We start from the raw sequence: 20,493 nt of genomic DNA, 5'->3' as shown, positions 1-20,493 counted from the left end.
GAAGAAATAAGAATTTTATTCAAAAATGCATATAAACAGATGCTGTTTTATTTCTAACCTGTTTTATTCTAAACTTAGAAGCAGCTTAAGTCTCTCACACACAGGACTGAGCAAATAAATTATGATATCTCCATACTAGGAAAATATTATACAGTCACTAAAAATAGTGTTGTTTTCAAAGACTATTTTATGGCATTTAAAAATGATAATGATAGATTCTATTCAGTTGGGGGGGATATAAAATTATACAAGCTAAAGGTAGAAAAAATGTATATACATATACAGAGTAAGTATACAAAATAAAGACAATTATACACATATACTATATGCATGTATAAACATCTATATTATATTTAAGTATATAAAATAGATCAATATTTAAAAGAATATGTAAATTAAAAAGCTAAGATAGTAAAATACAAAAATGTTAAAAAAGGAAAATATGGACAGTTTTAATTTCTTCCCTTTCTACCATGATTTCTAAAATTTTTTATGAGTCTAAATTAGTATAATAAAGTTAAAAAGTCCTCTTAAAGACTTATGCTTTGCATCCATTAAAGTACAGGGTAAAGGAAAAAAAGATTTATGCTGATAAGTTTTCTACTATAGCTGCATTCTTATTGACAATATCTCTGGGATCATCAATATTTCAGGATTAAATTTTGCATTCTATACTGAACCCTTCCCCCCACACTTGTTTTGGGGCAACTCAAGTGTCAGGCACAAGCTAGCAATCACAATAATCACAATATTCATTCAGGGAGATCAATGACCACAGTGAGTGTCCATTGCCTAAGAACTCAGTAGAGGCCTCTCAGTGATTGTGTCTTCACTGCAGAGAGCTCTAATGGAGGTAAGCACTAGCACCTTGGAGATAACAGATCTGAGTTTAGACCTGGGCTCTGACATAGCCTCACTCTGGTACTTGGGGACTGGAATTAATTGTTCTGAATTTGTAAAATAGTGGGAGTTAATCCTGAGAATTAAGATAAAGAATATGAAAGTACCTGTTAAGAATGCCTGGTACACAACAAGTGTCCAATAGCTACATGGTAGCAATTATGATTATTCAAGGTGTATTGAAGGTAAGGGTGAGCAGTCTGTAGCTTCATTTGGTCCAGCACCTATCCCAGTGAACAGTGAATGGGATATGGAGCTTTAATCTCCATGCTTTCAAAAAATATTTCATTTTCACTAGAATCTGATTTGTTGTAGTGTACATTCTTCCCACTTTACTGGCCTCCCTAATAAAGCACGACCCAAACAGTTCTTTCTTTAGGCAAATGATGTATCCTTTACATCAGTAAAAGATACCATCTGCAAGGCTACTTTATTCCCCAACCTTCCAAAGAATGTGAGTACATTCTATGAGGTTTCCTGACATACAACTGCATGAGACGGCCTTTTCATGACTAGATTTGACTAAGACTGACCTTTTCCTGGATGGGAAGAATCACAGAGTGTATTGCTGACATAAAGGAGCCATCTACTCCTGCTATTTTATAAAGCAGGCTAAGTGACTTCCCCAGGAGACTAAGAGTCTCAGGTTTGTGTTCTTCCTAGTTAAACATGCTGGGAAGAAGAGGGTGGTGGGTAATCAGAGCCAAAACACATGAATACAAAACACCATCACAATGAAAATAACTGGCTAAGAAGAGATTTCTAGCCCTCCTAGCCACTGGCACACCCAATACAGTTAATATTCAAGGACAAAATTCAATTAGTGAAAAAAAAAAAACAACTAAGACCTAAGAATTAAAAGGAATGAATACAATGGGCAGCAGAGGGAGCTATTAGGTTGACTTCATCACCTGAATGCATCATTTCCCTTCAATGATAAGTATTTAGGATCACTGCTTCCTAGGTACTTCTGCTAGGATACTTAAGCTTTTTACTACCTTATCAGAAAGGCAACCACTTATGAGGCAAATCTTCACAAGGTCATTGGAATTGGCTAGAGTAATTAGAATTGGCTAGGGTAAAGCATCAACTCTTTTATTCATATTTCTTTAACAGTCTTTGCTATTCCAGACACTTTTTACTGCTGACATTTCCACACACCAAAGGCCTATAAACGTAAATGAAATAAATAACATTTTGTTCTTATCCTCAAAAACAAAGCAAACAAAAACACCACACATACACACACACACACACAACTTTGTTTCTGACAATCATGACTAGATAAATAACTGGGTAAGAAGAGATTTCTAGCCCTAGCCACTGGCATACCCAATACAGTTAATAATAGGAGACAAGAAGGATCACTTACCGCAAAAACCCCTCGAACTACCCAGCCATGGTGTTGCCGCAACGTTTTACCATATGCGTTATCTTGAAAAGAAGAAAAACTCCATGAGGAACACTTTCATCAGAATTTGATGTGCTATTTGTATAATGTACTTTTTTTTTTTTTAAAAGAGACAGGGTCTTGCTCTGTCACCTAGGCTAGAGTACAGTGGTGTGATAATAGTTGCAGCCTTGAACTCCTGCGCCCAAGTGATCCTCCTGCCTCAGCTCCACGAATAGCTAGGACTACAGGTGTGGATGACCATGCCCAGCTAATTATTTTTAATTTTTTGTAGAGATGAGGTCTCGCTATGTTGCCCAGGCTGTTCTGGAACTCCTGGGCTCAGGTGATCCTCCCACCTTGCCCTCTAAAGCATTGGGACTACAGGTGTGCACCACCATTCTTGGCCATATTTGTATAATGCATAGTAGCACGATACTATTGGTATTTGGAAATTATGAAAAAAATCTAATTACAAGATTTTGGACCCAAAAAATCTAAAGCAGTAAAAAAGCTCACATGGAATTTTTTTTTTTTTTTTTTTTTTTTTTTTTTTTAAAGAAACACAAATACTTCCACTCTTACTCTGGGTCAATCAATATATCTGAACTTCAGCTTATTATCATGGTGGGAAAAGGTCAATACATATAAAGAAACAAAGAGGGAGGAAAGGATATTGAAAAATTGAGACAATACAATTAGAAATACTTTGAAATGTTTTGTGACCGTGAGCCAGTCCCTTAGCTGCCCTCTCTAACCATCTGTTTCCTCCTTTGTAAAATGATCTCTAAGATTCTTTCCAATTTTAACATTCTATTCTGGGATGCCAAATGTTTGTCCTAAATGACCCTATGACCCTGGATATACAGTATTTAGGCTAGAAACCTTCAAAAATATTTATGGAAAGAATGGCTTGAAGTTATTAAGCTAAAGTAATTGGTGAGAACTATATTAATAAAAGCCATTCATGTTTCATACTTTAATCTATAATTTTTGTCCCAATGTATTTTAAAAGGAGATTTTGAAACTGGCATATCATAATTTTAATTATGAAAAAAATCCCAAGAACCAGATGGATGCATTTTATGCAAAGGATGCGTTCCTGAAATTTGAATAATTCAATATATGCAAAATTCAAAACTGATTTCTCCACAGGATTAAATGCATTCTCAGGAGGCACAGATCTACATCACCATGGTGCATTTTTATTTCAATGTTCCACTTTATTTCCTAAGCATCATCTCCAGTAGCAACAGAGCACTCATTTCTAAATTAACAGCACAGTGTACCATGGGGGCTATTTGACCTTCTTCATGTTTCTCCATATCTAAATTCTATTCCAAGCATATTTATTTTCATGTGCTAGTTTCAGCACCAGCACAAGTACTACCACCATTTCATGAATGCTTAGTGTGACATTCTAAGGCTACAAAAATATTTTCAATTCTAACAAGAGAAGATGTTAAAATAACACATAAACAGACACTAAAACCACAAGTACAAGTTCCTATGCAGTGAAAAGCAACGTGGTTCACAGGACATTGCCAAGGGAAGTCAGGTATTTATTTGCATTTTACTGGCCAAAATGGCACTGCCATGTGGCTACAGCTTCAACCCAGTTTACAATCAACTCAAGCCTTCCAGCTTTGAAATTATGTCATTCTAGTCAACTTTATTTTAAAATTGGAGTGAGGCTTTATTAATACTTTTAGAATATCCTATTTCAATTTTACATATTCAAATTTTCACAAAATGCAATTATATGTTATATAAAATACATACTCAATACATATTGCAATATATTTTATATAAAAGACTGTACATGTGAAATAGAACAACAGATTCCTTTGGCTCTCTAAAGCTTAGGAATATGTTGGAATGCCAGTATCCAGTGTGTTAAAGCTAAAGCAGAAGCAATAAGTGATAATTAATACATTCAAGTATGAAGAAGACTCTTAGAGCCTAAAGGAGAACCCAAAATTAAACTTTTTTCTTAGGAGAACAGTCTGAGTAAACTAGGGCATGATCAAAGATATATGTCTTCAATGTAAACCAAACAAAACGTAGGTGATTCCCTGTAAGAAGACATGGCATCAGGGAAATTTCAGATGGCATACAAGACCTTAGTGAGGATATCCTGAGAAATGTGAAGAAAGGGGTTGCTGATTCACAAAGCGTACAGTACAGATGGGCAGAGAATACTAGGTACAGCCTCTGATAAAAACCAGCAAGACAACCAAATTTTCAACCATTTGAGCAGCCATCTGGGCTGGCAAGAGGGTGTACAGGTCCATGGAAAACATCCTGAGGTAAGTTACCAAGGTAAGATACTGTGAATCCCTTCTTTCTTGTGTCAGTATTCCATGCAGGGCATTAAATGCCATTATAAATAAAGAAATACCATTAAAATCTGCTGGTGGATATCTACCATGAACACCTGCTCTATTCAACAAGAATTCAGGGCAAGTCTACCACACAGTAGTATCTTTAGGTGATTTAAATTCAGTCAATTCCCTGTCCTCAAGAAGTTGATGGTTTATAGAAGAGCCAGTCATTTAACAATCATTATTGTATAAGTCAATAACTGCTAGAGTAGCTATCTGTATGCAGTGCTACAGGAACAGTAAGAAGGGAGAAACTAATCCAGCCTGGGTTGGGGGTGAGGCGTGTGGACACAAAGAATTCTCAGAAGGAATCCCGAAGGCTGGGTAGGGTAGAGAGCAGAGTGGTAGATGGTGCGGCAGACAGAGCCAGCATCACAGCGTTGTGAGAGCTCATGGCATGCTGGGCGATGGTGAGCAAAATTCATTGGATCTGAAGAACACCAGGGCTTGCAAACTGGGTTGGGCCAAATTGTGAGGACCTTTATCCATCATGTCAAAGATTCTGATCTTCCACCTAAGGCACAGTGAAAGTTTTGAAAAATATAACATTTATCGCTTTTTTTGGGTTTCACGATTGATGTCCGTTGTTGAAAATAAGGAAAATATTTTAAAAGGAGAGAACTAAAGAAACCTATAATCCTTTCTCCCAGAGATAACCACAGTGGGTATTCTGGAAAAATATTCTGTTAGTTTTTTCCCCCTGTACAGAGAACATTACCTTCTTCTGTCAGCAAAGTCATGATCATTCTGATTCAGAATTGTGGTAGGGAAGTAACAAGTTGAAATTCACACTTCTTTACAGTCTGTAGCAAATAACAGCTATCCTGGTGCCTGAGCCTCCAGCTCCAAGGCCCACCTGGCTAGACAGACTGCTTGTTTAAAAGAGCTCTGGGCCAGGCACAGTGGTGGCTCACGCCTATAATCCCAGCACTTCGGGAGGCCGAGGCGGGTGGATCACAAGGTTGGGAGCTCAAGACCAGCCTGGACAAGATGGTGAAACCCCGTCTCTACTAAAAATATAAAAATTAGCCAGGTGTGGTGGTGGGTGCCCGTAATCCCAGCTACTCGGGAGACTGAGGCAGAGAATTGCTTGAACCTGGGAGGCAGAGGTTGCAGTGAGCCGAGATCACGCCACTGCAGTCCAGCAGCCAGGGCGACATAGAAACTCTGTCTCAAAAAAAAAAAAAAAAAGCTCTGGATTCGCTGCTATGCCAACCTCAGAGACCTTATACCTTTCCTATACATTGCCATTCAAGTTAACCGTTCAAAAAAGCCTAGAAACTCTTTTCCATGCCCTCTTCTAAAAGACAGCAAAAAGACAAGGAAGACAAAGGTGCTGTGAGTCCAAACAGCATGGGGAGTCTGGCTTAAGGATGGGAGAGTGTTTGTACAGGAGCACATCTGTCTTCCCACTTGGCCCTAGTAGACAAAGAAGCTGTTCCTTGTTATGCTTATACCTTGCCAGAGGAGAGTTCCACCTGGCAAAATGTGGGCCAGATGACCTAATGGGAGAAGGTGTGTCAAAAGAATTTGGGCTGGGTCTTGACTGAGATCACTGCTGCAATTTAAAACCAACAAATGAAATAAAAGTCATAAAAAAAAAAAAAAAAACACTTCCCAAAGTCCTTAGCTGACTTCTAGGCTGCAAATATCCCTGCCATGTGAGACTGATGGCATTAAAATAAGATGAAGTCTAAGCCTGACCTATTTTGGTTACCTAGAGAAGATTAGATAATGAAATACATTAATCTTCACTGTAATACCCATTCATTATCATCATGCATGTTCTATAATCTGGGAGTATTTTTGGCCTCTGAAAGACATAAATGATACCCTTCTCCCAGTTCTTTGAGATGTGTCAGTTCCCCAGAAACTGAGTCAAAATTTCTAAGTAGGAAGCCTTGACAATCACCATGCCTAATTCTTTTCCTTTTAGAAATGAAGACATGGAAGACCCAGAAAGGTAGTGACTTTCCCAAGGTCACAAAGTTAAAAGCAATGAGACCTGGGGACACTCTTGTTGCATCACACCATTCTGTCAAAAAACACTGGTGTTTACTCTGTAAACAATGTAATAAAAATGAAAAATATGCCTTTTCCAATCCTTTTCTGAAAGAATTGGCACCTGGTTATGGAAACAGCACAGCTCTCATTCATTTACTATTAGTAACTCAGAAACTTGCTATCAGGTATTTAGAGATTATGCCTAAAGCTTTTATAGTAACTGAGAGAACAACCCTTCCATTACTGTTGGTGGACAACCATTCTGTCCAGGAACTTTGTATACAGGAAAGTGTTTTTCTACTGTAAACCTATAATTGGTAAAGTTATTTTGGCTTATAGAGAAGACGAGAGAAATGTCAATCTAAGTCTTAAGAGAAAGCCTGGGAAGTAGAGAACCAAAGCCAGAAAGGGCGGAATTACTCACTGGGCTGAGGAAATGAAAATCATAGTTCTGCAAATGTGCTCAACTAGACAGTTCTGAGGCAAGAATTAGGAACCAGGAGATTTGAAAGCAGGTAGTCAAGTCTGGCAGGAGGCTGGTGGGAAACAGATAGGCACCGGGGAAGTGTGCTTGCCCTAAGATCCTACGAATTCTAGAGAGAATGGTCCAGTAACTCACTTAGAATAGTAAGAACCTTCATCCTATAACTCATGTCTTTTTAAAGCATAGGTGGGCAAAAGAACAATGGACCAGAATATGGAGTCTAGAACAGATCTCTCTCTCTCTCTCAAAGTTGGTATTACATACAAGTGGGGAAAAGAATGGGTGATCCAATAAATGCTGCTAAGACAACTGGCTTTCTGATTGGAAATAATAAAATTATATCCCCACCTTACACCATTCACAAAAATAAATTCCAGGAAGATTAAAGACATAAATATGAAAGCAAACCTACAAAACTTTGAGAAGAAAATGTCAGAGAACATCTTTGTGACCTCAAGGGAGAGAGGGATTTCTTTAAGAAGTACAATCCATAAAGAAAGAATGACATGTCTGATTACATAAAAACTGAAACTTCTGTATACCAAAAGACACCATAGATAAAGAGCAAACGCAAGCCACAGACTGACAGAAGACATTTTAACACATAACTGAAAAAGATTAGACATTTTAACCCATCACTGAAAAAGATTAATATCCAGGAAATATAAAGAACTCCCAGGAGTTGATAAAGAAAACCTAAGAGAAAGGTGGTCAAATACATGAACAGGCAACTCACAGAGAAGGAAATCAAACTGCCAGTGAAGACAGGAAAAGCTACTCAACCTTACTTGTAATCTAAGAACAAAAACTTTGGCAATATTCTATCATTTTACAGCCATCAGGAACAAATTTAAAAGGCTGACAATGACAAGTGCTAAAAAGAATGTGGAGTATTGGGAACTCTCACTACTCTGCTGGTAATTATAGACTTTGGAGAGCAATTTGGCAATATCTAGTCATGTGGTTCAGCCATTCCAATTGTATTATGTACTACAGCAGCAGTTCCCAGTGTAGTCTCCAAACCAGCAGCCTCAGCATCACCTGGGAACTTGTTACAAATGCAAAGTCTCAGCCTCACGTCAGGCCTACAGAGCAATCTGTGTTTCAAGGAGCCTTCCAGGTGAGGCTAATACAGGTTAGAGTTTGAGAACCACTGTTCTGGCAGCACAGCTTCTCAAGCAGTAAGGCCCCATGAACTACCAGTCTGTAGACAGCCAGAGTCCCTGGACCAGTCCCTCTTAGCTATGAGAAGCCTCCTCCTTTTTCTGGTGTGCTGTCCGGACATAATTTTCCATATGATAGAGAACATGTGTGAAAGGAACGTGTACATTGTAGAATTGCTTTTAATGGTGAAAATCTGTAATCAACTGTGTCCATTAACAGTATATTAGTTTTTCTAAACCATGGTCTATTCATACAACGAAATGCTAAACAGCAAGGAAAATGAATGAGCCAGGACTACAAGCCACTTCAACAGTGGCTAAAGTCTGAAAATACTGAGTGAAGAAGGAAGAATGTGCACAATATGATACCTCATATACAAGTTTAAAACATGTAGTCCAATACTAGATGCTGCTTATGGACACATAAATATATAGCAAAAGCATAAAAACATGTATTACATAATGAACTATGCAAATTCAGGATGATGATCTCTGGAAAACGATGGGAGTCACGGGATTAAGGAGTGACACGTGGGCACTTAACTGTATTGAACTATTTTTTTCTATTAGGTCAAGTGGTAGATATTTGTTAAATGCCTGAATTATTTATAATTTTCTTTTTTGAGACAGAGTCTTGGTTTGTCACCCAGGCTGGAGTGCAATGGTGCAAACATGGCTCACTGCAGCCTCAACGTCCCTGGCGCAAGTGATCCTCCCACCTCAGGCCCCCAAGTAGCTAGAACTACAGGCTGGTACCACCACACATGGCTAATTTTTGAATGTTTTGAAGAGACGGGGCTTCGCCATGTTGCCCAGGCTGGTCTTGAACTTGTGAGCTCAAGTGATCTGCCTGCCTTGGCCTCCCAAAGCGCTTTGGCATGTATTTTTAAAAGCAGAGCTACTAGGAGAGTAACCTCTGAATTCTTTATAGTGACTAAGCTTAAGGCAAATTGACTTGTATGGACAATAACCAGTGGAAAGAAGTCAAACAAGCACCCAGAGATGCCCTTTGTTAATTTCAGGCACTGTTAAGACTAACGCTTGTGCTGCCAGCCAATCCTGACAGTGGAGGCATATGCTGCAAATGGTTCTGGAAAGAGTATTACAATTCACATTCCATAGTATTTTCAGAATGGCCAACTTATGATTTGATGTCAAATACCTGATTATGAGTTCTGACTTTATCTCTCTCACTTATCTCTCCTTATCTGTGAAAGCCTTTCATATTAAATACATGACTGAGCATCCTTTTAAAATTTTTTCTATTCTGTGCCAGAAAAGGATCTTGGTTGGGTTAACTTTTACTGACATTTATGGGATCATTCTGAGATGAGATATGTGGCAATATGTTATCCCACTGAGCACAGAGCATATAACATTTAATACAATGGTGCATGAAATGCCAGAGCAACTTTTCTTCCTTGCACTTGCAAGGATGCTTTCCAAAACCTCTTTTTGATGTGGAATATGCAATGGAGAGGGGGACTCAGCTCTAAAGCAGATTATTAAACATATCTGCCTTGTGAACCCAACTCCCTCCTGAAAATGACCTCTAAAGAATGTTAGGACACTAAGGGAACACAGCAGCTCTTAGCATGAAACCACCCAAAATGTTCCACTCTGATTATCATTATGGGGAAGCCAAGTGATGGCTCAAGTGCAAAAAGGGGCAGTGTAAAGTCTAAGGCTCCTTCCAGATGCTGGAAGTATTCCAGGTCACAGAACTGCAGCAATACAATAACTAGAGATGCATTTTCCAGAAAGGTAAAGGAGACAAGGCTTCTACTATGTTATTTAGGACTTCTACATATAAATGTACTATTTCCAAGGCCATAAAGACCATACAAGTTTCATGAACATTCACCTCAAACCTTACTTAAGCAGTATTTTTATTGGAAAGCTGTCTAATTATGATGAAAATGAGGCAAAATAAACTGATGCTATAACTAATTTCAGCAGTTTTACTCCTGCTTAATCTCTCCCCCTCCCCCTCCCCCTCCCTCTCCCCTTTCCACAGTCTCCCTCTGATGCCGAGCCGAAGCTGGACTGTACTGCTGCCATCTCGGCTCACTGCAACCTCCCTGCCTGATTCTCCTGCCTCAGCCTGCCGAGTGCCTGCGATTGCAGGCATGCGCCGCCACGCCTGACTGGTTTTCCTATTTTTTGGGTGGAGACGGGGTTTCGCTGTGTTGGCCGGGCTGGTCTCCAGCTCCTAACCGCGAGTGATCCGCCAGCCTCGGCCTCCCGAGGTGCCGGGATTGCAGACGGAGTCTCCTTCAATCAGTGCTCAATGGTGCCCAGGCTGGAGTGCAGTGGCGTGATCTCGGCTCGCTACAACATCCACCTCCCAGCCACCTGCCTTGGCCTCCCAAAGTGCCGAGATTGCAGCCTCTGCCCGGCCGCCACCCCGTCTGGGAAGTGAGGAGCGTCTCTGCCTGGCCGCCCATCATCTGGGATGTGAGGAGGCCCTCTGCCTGGCTGCCCAGTCTGGAAAGTGAGGAGCGTCTCTGCCCAGCCGCCATCCCATCTAGGAAGTGAGGAGCGCCTCTTCCCGGCCGCCATCCCATCTAGGAAGTGAGGAGCGTCTCTGCCCGGCCACCCATCGTCTGAGATGTGGGGAGCGCCTCTGCCCTGTTGCCCCGTCTGGGATGTGAGGAGCGTCTCTGCCCGGCCGCCCCGTCTGAGAAGTGAGGAGACCCTCTGCCTGGCAACCGCCCTGTCTGAGAAGTGAGGAGCCCCTCCGCCCAGCAGCCGCCCCGTCTGAGAAGTGAGGAGCCCCTCCACCCGGCAGCCACCCCGCCTGGGAAGTGAGGAGCGTCTCCGCCCGGCAACCACCCCGTCTGGGAGGGAGGTTGGGGGGTCAGCCCCCCGCCTGGCCAGCCGCCCCGTCCGGGAGGGAGGTGGGGGGATCAGCCCCCCGCCCAGCCAGCCGCCCCCTCCGGGAGGTGAGGGGCGCCTCTGCCCGGCCACCCCTACCGGGAAGTGAGGAGCCCCTCTGCCTGGCCGGCCGCCCCAACCGGGAGGGAGGTGGGGGGGTCAGCCCCCCACCTGGCCAGCCGCCCCGTCCGGGAGGTGAGGGGCGCCTCTGCCCAGCCGCCCCTACTGGGAAGTGAGGAGCCCCTCTGCCCGGCCAGCCGCCCCGTCCAGGAGGGAGGTGGGGGGGTCAGCCCCCCGCCCGGCCAGCCGCCCTGTCCGGGAGGGAGGTGGGGGGGTCAGCCCCCAGCCCCACCAGCCGCCCCATCCGGGAGGTGAGGGGCGCCTCTGCCTGGCTGCCCCTACTGGGAAGTGAGGAGCCCCTCTGCCCGGCCAGCCGCCCCGTCCGGGAGGGAGGTGGGGGGGTCAGCCCCTCGCCCGGCCAGCCGCCCCGTCCAGGAGGGAGGTGGGGGAGTCAGCCCCCCGCCTGGCCAGCCGCCCCGTCCGGGAGGGAGGTGGGGGGGGTCAGCCCCCCCGCCTGGCCAGCCGCCCCGTCCGGGAGGGGGGGGGTCAGCCCCCCACCCGGCCAGCCGCCCCATCCGGGAGGTGAGGGGCGCCTCTGCCCGGCCGCCCCTACTGGGAAGTGAGGAGCCCCTCTGCCCCGCCAGCCGCCCCGTCCGGGAGGGAGGTGGAGGGGTCAGCCCCCCGCCTGGCCAGCCGCCCCGTCCAGGAGGGAGGTGGGGGGGTCAGCCCCCCGCCTGGCCAGCCGCCCCGTCCGGGAGGGAGGTGGGGGGGGTCAGCCCCCCCGCCTGGCCAGCCACCCCGTCCGGGAGGTGAGGGGCGCCTCTGCCCGGCCGCCCCTACTGGGAAGTGAGGAGCCCCTCTGCCCGGCCACCACCCCGTCTGGGAGGTGTACCCAACAGCTCATTGAGAATGGGCCATGATGACAATGGCAGTTTTGTGGAATAGAAAGGGGGGAAAGGTGGGGAAAAGATTGAGAAATCGGATGGTTGCCGTGTCTGTGTAGAAAGAGGTAGACATGGGAGACTTTTCATTTTGTTCTGTACTAAGAAAAATTCTTCTGCCTTGGGATCCTCATGATCTGTGACCTTACCCCCAACCCTGTGCTCTCTGAAACATGTGCTGTGTCCACTCAGGGATAAATGGATTAAGGGCGGTGCAAGATGTGCTTTGTTAAACAGACGCTTGAAGGCAGCATGCTCGTTAAGAGTCATCACCACTCCCTAATCTCAAGTACCCAGGGACACAAACACTGCGGAAGGCCGCAGGGTCCTCTGCCTAGGAAAACCAGAGACCTTTGTTCACTTGTTTATCTGCTAACCTTCCCTCCACTATTGTCCTATGACCCTGCCAAATCCCCCTCTGCGAGAAACACCCAAGAATGATCAATAAAAAAATAAAAAAATAAAAAATAAAAAAAGGCTAAAAAAAAAAAATTTAGAAACAAATTGGCTCCCAATAAGGAATAAAAATGTTGAGTAACTTAAAAAAAAATAAAAAATAAAAAATAAAAATCTCTTAGATGCAGTCAAAATCACAAAATTATCAAGATGTAGACAAGTGACAGGTGAACCTCAAAGGCCTAAGTCTAGATGACTAGGTCTCAAACTTCAGCATGGATTAGAATCATCTGAATGACTTGTTAAAACACGGACTGCCAGGCCCCAGCCTCAGAGTGTCTGATTCAGCAGGTCTGGGGTGGAACCGGATAGTCTGCATTTCTAATGAGTTTTCAGGTGATAAAGATGCTGCTGACCTTGGAACAGCTTGAGAACCACCGATGGAGATTTTGAGACCCTAGGGAAAGTATTTATCCTCTTTAAACCTCAGTTTATTCACTGGAGAGTATTTGGAAGATTAAATAAAATATTTATCAAAAACTTAGTGTAGTAGTTACACTGGGTGCTCTATAAGTGATAGCTGTTTTTAAATTCAACTTTAGAATTTAAAAAAGCCAACAAACTTGCCTATATATGGCATATAAATTGCACACACTCTCTTTTACCTACTCATTCACCCTCCCTCATTTCAAACAAGGTATCAGTTCTACTTACGAAGGCTGGGACTTCAAAATGAGAAAAAGGAACCATTATCCCAGAAGAAATATGCATCAAGGAGCCTACAGGTTCTGAGTAACTATTGTGTAAACATTTCTCAAAAAACCGTTTACGCAGAGCTTGTTGTGTCTGTGTCTGTGGGAGGGGAGGGTGGGTTTAATAGGGGAACTTTGGAGGGAGGGTGGGTTTAATAGGGGAACTTTATCTCCTCATACTGAGCAGCAGCAAGAAACTAGGGATTTCCACAATCAAAGATAGGATTTAAATCATAAACACCTTCTTTGAAATAAGCCTGAACATCAGGACAAAAATGTCAAATTTACAGCCTCCCTTCTCTTTTCCATTGAAAATTGTGCCGAAGGAGAAGAGAGGGAAGAAAAAGCTGAGACTGGCTGTGATTATTGCAGTCACAAAGCAGCATTTGCCCTTCAAAGTCTCCTCTTTCTTCACAAAGTCAATACATCCCCTGGGCCCAGTCTCCAAATCAAGTACAACATTTGATGAGAAACCTTGAGGAGAAAAGGAGAGAGAAAAGTGGGCAGAATTGGGGTTGGGACTGGATAGAAATGGTATATCCTGTTTCCTTTCTATCTCTAGGGGGGTCAAAGCCCATAAGCAGCTGGGTTCCGTTCCACCCCAGCTCTTCCAGTGGGCTAAATGGGATCAGCATTGTCCTACTCCCCTTCCATAGACAGCCCTAACAAAGTAATAGCAGCATGAGACAAGCGGAGTCCACTGGGCACACAGTGCTAAACCCTGTATCTTCTGCATTTCCAACAGGTGGAGAAGTCTTTCTGCTAGCATGAAAATTCCATACTAATAAGTTAGTTTGAAGTGAAGTTTCTGGCTTGGCACCTAAGCTTTGTAAACTTTCCATTACTGATGTGGGACAAATAAGTCTTATTTTCTGGCAGGTTATTAACTTCATATATCATGATTATGATAATGATGACAAAACATCATTATCACAACAATAGATGCTGATCTTGACGACTGAGCATTGTTTTTTTGTTTGTTTGTTTGTTTTTGAGACAGGGTCTGGTCTCACTCGATTGCCCAGACTGGAGTACAGTGCCATGACCACAACTCACTGCAGCCTTGACCTCCTGGGTTCAAGCAATCTTCCCACCTCAGCCCCCTAAGTAGCTGGGACTACAGGCACGCAACACCATACTCATCTAATTTTTGTAGAGATGGAGTTTTGCCATGTTGCGTAGGCTGGTCTCAAACTCCTGAACTCAAGTGATCCTCCTGCCTCAGTCTCCGAAAGTACAGGCATGAGCCACCACACCCGGCCACACTGAGTGTTTTGTGTACCAAATACTTCTGTAATTTTTTCACATGCACATGCACCTACTTAATATTTACAACCACCTTGTTAGGGAAATAATATCACCATTCCCATTTTATAGATGAACAAAGTGAGGATCAGAGAGGTTAAATAACTTGCCTAAGGGCAGAGCACTAATAAGTGGCAGAATCCAGAGAGCCACTCCAGAGCTCCTGATCCTACACTCCACAAGCCATAAAGCTTGACAGATACTGGCTAGGGGGCATGAGTAGACATGCTGAATATACTTTTAGTACTTGAAATCAGGACACAGAGGGGAGAATATAACTGAGACCATCCTGAAATTCAGGGATGTATGGGGAATGTAAAAATGCAGGTGGCCCAGGAATGGTGGAAAAGACCCTTTGTAGGAGAAATGTGGACCTTCAAAGCAGGGGCCTCAAAGCCACTCTGCTTCAGACCTTATGCTGGTCTTAAGCAATATTTTAATCTTACAGTTCCCTAACCTGTAAAAATGGATTGAAATAAGGATTAAGTTTATGAAGTCTACATTCTTCACAAAGTGCTACAGAAATGTCAGCTCTCATTTTTATGGCAGATCAGCAGTTGCTAGATGGGGCAGACTCGGGAAATCACGTGGGGGCGGAATTCTTGAGGACTCATGGCCCAGAGAGAGGACTAACAGAAGGAGGTAGAACCCAACTGTGACACTGAAAAAAAGCCACAGAGAACACTAGCTCCCTCTCAAACCAGAAGCATCTAATTAGTTTATGTCACAGTTCATTTTTTTCTCCACACACGCCTCATGGCCCATGCTAGAAGAATTTCCTATAGATCAATGGTGAGAGTTCAGCCACTCCATTAGAAGCACTCTAAGGATGCTCCCCAATCTCAACATTTTCCAAAACTGGTCTGATAAATGGCTCTATCCACACATCCATCCATCTACCTACCTGTCCAATGTTTATTAAGCACCTACAATGTTGCAGTCACTACTTTAAGGTGCTGGAGATATAAGATGATCTCCTCTGACCAAGCCCTTCATCCCATTTTGGCTTTATGACTAGAAACTGGGACGCACACAGCATTATATATTTGAGGAGTTACACGATGATGAAAACCTTTACTCTTACTCCAGAACAAATCCCTGGGATTCCCCCACGCCAACCCGCTGTTATGGTGTTCAAACTTTTCTTTGTATACTGATTTTCAAAGACTATAATATATTTGAAGATTTAGGAAAACTAACTTCTTGATAATATTAGGTCTTCCTATTATGTTTAAGAGATGGCTTTCCACTTATTCAGCACGTCTTTAAAATATACTGATTTTTAGTACGTTACATCTAGATTACCAGGTCATTGTCTCATAGGTACTTTTTAAACAAAGCATATAAGAAGCAATGAATAATAATGAAATAAGAAAAGAAACAAAATCAAATTCTGAAAAGCGGAAATATCCCCTATACCCTGTATCCTCCTCTAGGGGTCTCCATTCCACAGTCTATTGACTCATTCAACAAAACATAAAGAACACTTACTTAGGGCTGTCTGGATATCCTTCTCCCCATTTTTCACTTCTGTCAAAAATCCCTTCAAAAATTTGAGACCTCTAAAACAAAATAAAGGAAGAAATATTATTTTCAAAGTTCACTTATGTTGAGTGGGTATAAAGAAATGGCAGACATCAGCTTCCATTTCAGTAACATCTTAGGCACAGCAGTGAATAGGTCAAATTATATGGCAGTCCTTCCTGAACCTCTTCCCTTCACTTCCCTTTAGCTTGCTCTGGAGCCCATCTTTCAGCTCATCTGATATACCTAAAGAAGTGGTTTTCAAAATGTGTCCCAGGACTAGTGGCTTTAGCATCACCTGGGAATTTGCTAGAAATGCAAATTCTGGGGCCCCACCCGAGTTACTGAATCAGAAACTGGTTCCGAGTCTAGTGTTTTTAACAAGTCCTCCAGATGATTCTGATGCCACTGAAGTTGGAGAGCCACTGATTTAAAGAGAAGCCAGTTGACTTTAATGCCTTTAAGATTCCTATCTTATATATACTTATCAATAATATTTATCACCATCAAAAGAGAGGCAAAAAAAAAAAAATAAGGTGGTATTATTCATTAGACCTTCTAGAAAAGGCTACACAATTCAACTAGATCCTTCACTCAGAAGTAGTCTCCTTTGTGTAACAATTTTTTTTGCTGGTAATTTTTTTTGAGCTAGATTTTAACTGCTGTCCCACCCCAGCTGCCTCACCTCTTCAGCCACAAGAGGGCTTCAGTCGCTGAGTTCCTAACCTGGGCTACATCCGCCTCCACTTCATGCAGCACTATCTTCTGGAGAGTGGTAAACTCTTCTTTGTTGGTTATATACTTCTGATTTACTTTCTGGAGGGAAAGCAGGGAAACAACCTAAGTTTAAAATGCTGAAGTTATCAAGCAACTCAGTATAGTCTGGAGACTTGTAAGTTTGGCAAGCAGGCCTCTAAGAAAATAAATTAAGCTCCTATTACCTTCTTCCTTATGTTTTCATGATAGTATTTGTTTTGGAGAATTCTATGTAGCTTAAACTGGAATTAAATAGTCTCAGGGTTTAAAGTTTTGTTCTTAAAGTTATTTTTTCTGCCTCAGAACCTCTCTCATGCTTGTCTTTGGCAGATACTTTTCACTCTGAATATAAAACTCAACAATCATTTGTTCTAATGAGACTACTTGCAACTGTTCCACCTAAATACAATAAAGAAAGGTATATCTACAGGAATTCCTAATAGTGCTTCCTCAAAGACTAGTCTCCAATGACACAAAAGATTTTTATTGGGCACTGTATCCTCAAGAAGGTAACATTTAATCTGCATTTAAAAGGGGACCCATCCCTTATTTTACCTGGAAGAAAGAGGCTCAAAGATTTGGTGAGTTGTTGATGGTCCCACAACTACCACTGGAAATGGGCCTTTTGAGTCCCAGACCACTGACAGCTATTTTCACTATATAACCTATCTTTTAGAAAAATATAACTTATCACCATTTAAACCTAAAAAAGCACAGAATCAGTGTGGACATTAGAGTGAAACCCTACTGATCCACACGGTGCACATGAAAAGGCAGTCCTGGTTTCATTTTAAAAATGAATCTTCTACTCCCCATAAAGCTTAACTCTAGCATATAATAAAGGCTTAGTAATTCCCTTACTGAGCATTCACAATGTGAGAAGAAAGATGCTTGCTCTCTTAAAGAACAGTGACACATTTTTCACTTTTTGATTTATTCTGGCCAAGCACAAAAATGTTGAGAACATTTTCCTTTATTTAAAAGTTTCCACAGAGACAAACCAGTATGCTCACCTTAATATTTCCAACAAGATCCATCTTAACAGGAGCAAACACTGTAGGGCCAAGTTTGTCTAGAAGAAAAGATTAAAAACATTTCTGAAAAAGCAATTTTTAAGTGGCAATATTTTTTATAATAAAGTAATAATAAATTTAGCAGATCCCCAACAACTTTAATTTTTGCTTCCAAATCATTTATCTAAACATAATCTTCAAAAGCTTCCAGGATACTATTACCATCTTTTTCTATTACACTACTCCAAGGTGAGTTATAATGAGGCCCTAAGTGACAGGTGAGATGAAGATAATCTTATAAGTTTAGGATTCATATAGTAATTCTTAGGGCTGCACTGTCCAATATGGTAGCCACTAGATATGTGGCTAGTTAGTACTTGCAGCGTGGCTAGTACTAACCAAAATGTACTGGAAGTAAAATACGTACCAGATTAGGAAGACTGAGTATGAAAAAGAGATTGCAAACTATCTCATTAATGATTCTTTCGGTTTGTTTGTTTTTTTGAGATGGAGTCTCTCGCTCTGTCCCCAGGCTGGAGTGGAGTAGCATGATCTCGGCTCACTGCAACCTCCACCTCCCAGGTTCAAGCGATTCTCCCTCAGCCTCCCGAGTAGCTGAGATTACAGATGCCCACCACCACGCCCAGCTAATTTTTGTATTTTCAGTAGAGACGGGCTTCACCATGTTGGCCAGGCTGGTCTCGAACTCCTAATCTCAAGTCATCTGCCCACCTCGGCCTCCCAAAGTGCTGGGATTACAGGCGTGAGCCACCATGCTCAGACTCATTAATGATTCTTTTTTCTGGGGGGACGGAGTCTCGCTCTGTCACCAGGCTAGAGTGCAGTGGCATGATCTCAGCTCACTGCAACCTCCGACTCCCTGGTTCAAGCGATTCTCCTGCCTCAGCCTCCCAGGTAGCTGGGATTACAGGCATGTGCCATCACGTTGGCCAAGATGGTCTCGATCTCCTGACTTTGTGACCCACTTGCCTCGGCCTCCCAAAGTGCTGGGATTACAGGCGTGAGCCACCACGCCCGGCCCAATGATTCTTTTATATTTATTACATGTTAAGATATTTTAGATATTCTAGGTTTTAAAATACATTATTAAAATTAATTTGTGTTTACTATGTTAATGTGCCTACTAGAAAACTTAAAATTACATATGTGGTTTGAATATTTCTGTTGGGCAAGAACAATGACTAACAAATAAAACAAAGAGGTATAGCTAAAAAGCCAAAAGAGAAAAGATAGAGGAATTCTTAAAAAAAAAAAAAAATACTTGATTGATCTAAAAGAAAGGCAGGGACAAAGATAGGTAGCTAAGAGTCCAAAAGAGGAAATAAAACAGAATACTAAAAAAAAATTGATTAACTGGCTAGACATCAGGAAAGGAGTAAAAAAGGGAACAAAGAACATACAGAGAAAAGCAGAAAATAAGTAGCAAGATGATAGAAACAAATACCAAGATAATGAACGAAATTCATCCAAACAATGTAATTCATTACATTAACAAATTACAGGAAAAAAATGACTTCAGCAAATATAGAAAAAGCATTTTATAAAGTTAACTCATTCATGATTATAAAAACAACTCAGCATATAAACATAATTTGCATGTACATGCTATTAATAATTGGAAAATGAAATAAAACACTTTTTACAACAGCATAAAAAAATAAAATTCTAAAACTTATTCCTAACGAAAGAATATGATAGCTATACACTAAAAACTAGATAGAACATTCTTCAGAGAAAATTAAAATGACTTAAGTAAATAGATACAGCATCCTCATGGATTGGAAGATTCAATGCTTTTGTTTTTGAGACAGGGTCTTGCTCTGTCAACTAGGATGGAGTGCAGTGGTGCAGCCATGGCTCACTGCAGCCTTGATATCCCAGGCTCGTGTGATTCTCCTGCATCAGCCTCCCAAGTAGCTGGGACTATAGGCTTGCACCATCACACCTGGCTAATTTTTTTCATAGAGACAGGGTCTTACTTTGTTGCCTAGGCCAGGATCAAACTCCTGGTTTCAAGCGATCCTCCTGCCTTGGCCTCCCAAAGTGCTGGGATTACAGTTATAAGCCAGTGAGCCCAGCCTTCAATGTTGTTTAAGATGTCAGCTTTCCCCTAATTGGTTTAGAGATATAATGTAATCTTAATCAAAATCCTAAAAGGCTTTTAAATAGGAATTGAACAGCTAAAATTTATCAAAAGGCCTAGAATTTCCATAACAATCTTGAAAAAGAAAAAACTGAGAGACTTACATTATCTGATTTCAAGCCTTATAATAATTAAGACACCATAAGATCATTGGAACAGAAAAGAGAGTCCAGAAACAGTCCCCTATTATAAGCATTATAAGTTCAATTGGTTTTTGACAGAGCTGCCAAAGCAATGTAAAAAGGAAAACATATTTTGACCCATGGTTCTTGAGCAACCAGTTACCACAAGGAAAAAAAAAAAAATGAACCTCAACTCCCTACCTCACACCACACACAAAAAATAATTCCAGTGGTTCATAGGCACAAATGTAAAAGTTA

General features: G+C 41.9%; 1 protein-coding gene across 5 annotated transcripts in view; it reads right to left on the bottom strand.

Moving 5' to 3' along the window:
* Positions 1-20,493, bottom strand: part of PLEKHA8 (pleckstrin homology domain containing A8) — a 104,493-nt gene that overhangs the window by 54,073 nt on the left and 29,927 nt on the right. For 3 of the 5 annotated variants that reach the window (XM_009452532.4, XM_016956876.3, NM_001199079.2), the window contains exons 10-13: positions 17,950-18,008; positions 16,866-16,996; positions 16,148-16,218; positions 2,273-2,334 (exon numbers count right to left, since the gene is read on the bottom strand). In XM_009452532.4, coding sequence (XP_009450807.1) covers positions 2,273-2,334; positions 16,148-16,218; positions 16,866-16,996; positions 17,950-18,008 — 323 coding nt within the window. Of the gene's footprint in view, positions 1-2,272; positions 2,335-3,110; positions 5,189-13,533; positions 13,826-16,147; positions 16,219-16,865; positions 16,997-17,949; positions 18,009-20,493 lie in introns of those variants that run through there. The other 2 variants (XM_009452533.5, XM_009452531.5) reach the window with 2 other exon arrangements.

This window comes from Pan troglodytes, chromosome 6 (genome assembly GCF_028858775.2).
Source record: "Pan troglodytes isolate AG18354 chromosome 6, NHGRI_mPanTro3-v2.0_pri, whole genome shotgun sequence".
Classification (NCBI taxonomy): Eukaryota; Metazoa; Chordata; class Mammalia; order Primates; family Hominidae; genus Pan; species Pan troglodytes.
The sequence above is the reverse complement of the archived record's forward strand: the minus strand, read 5'-3'. Positions and strand labels throughout refer to the sequence as shown.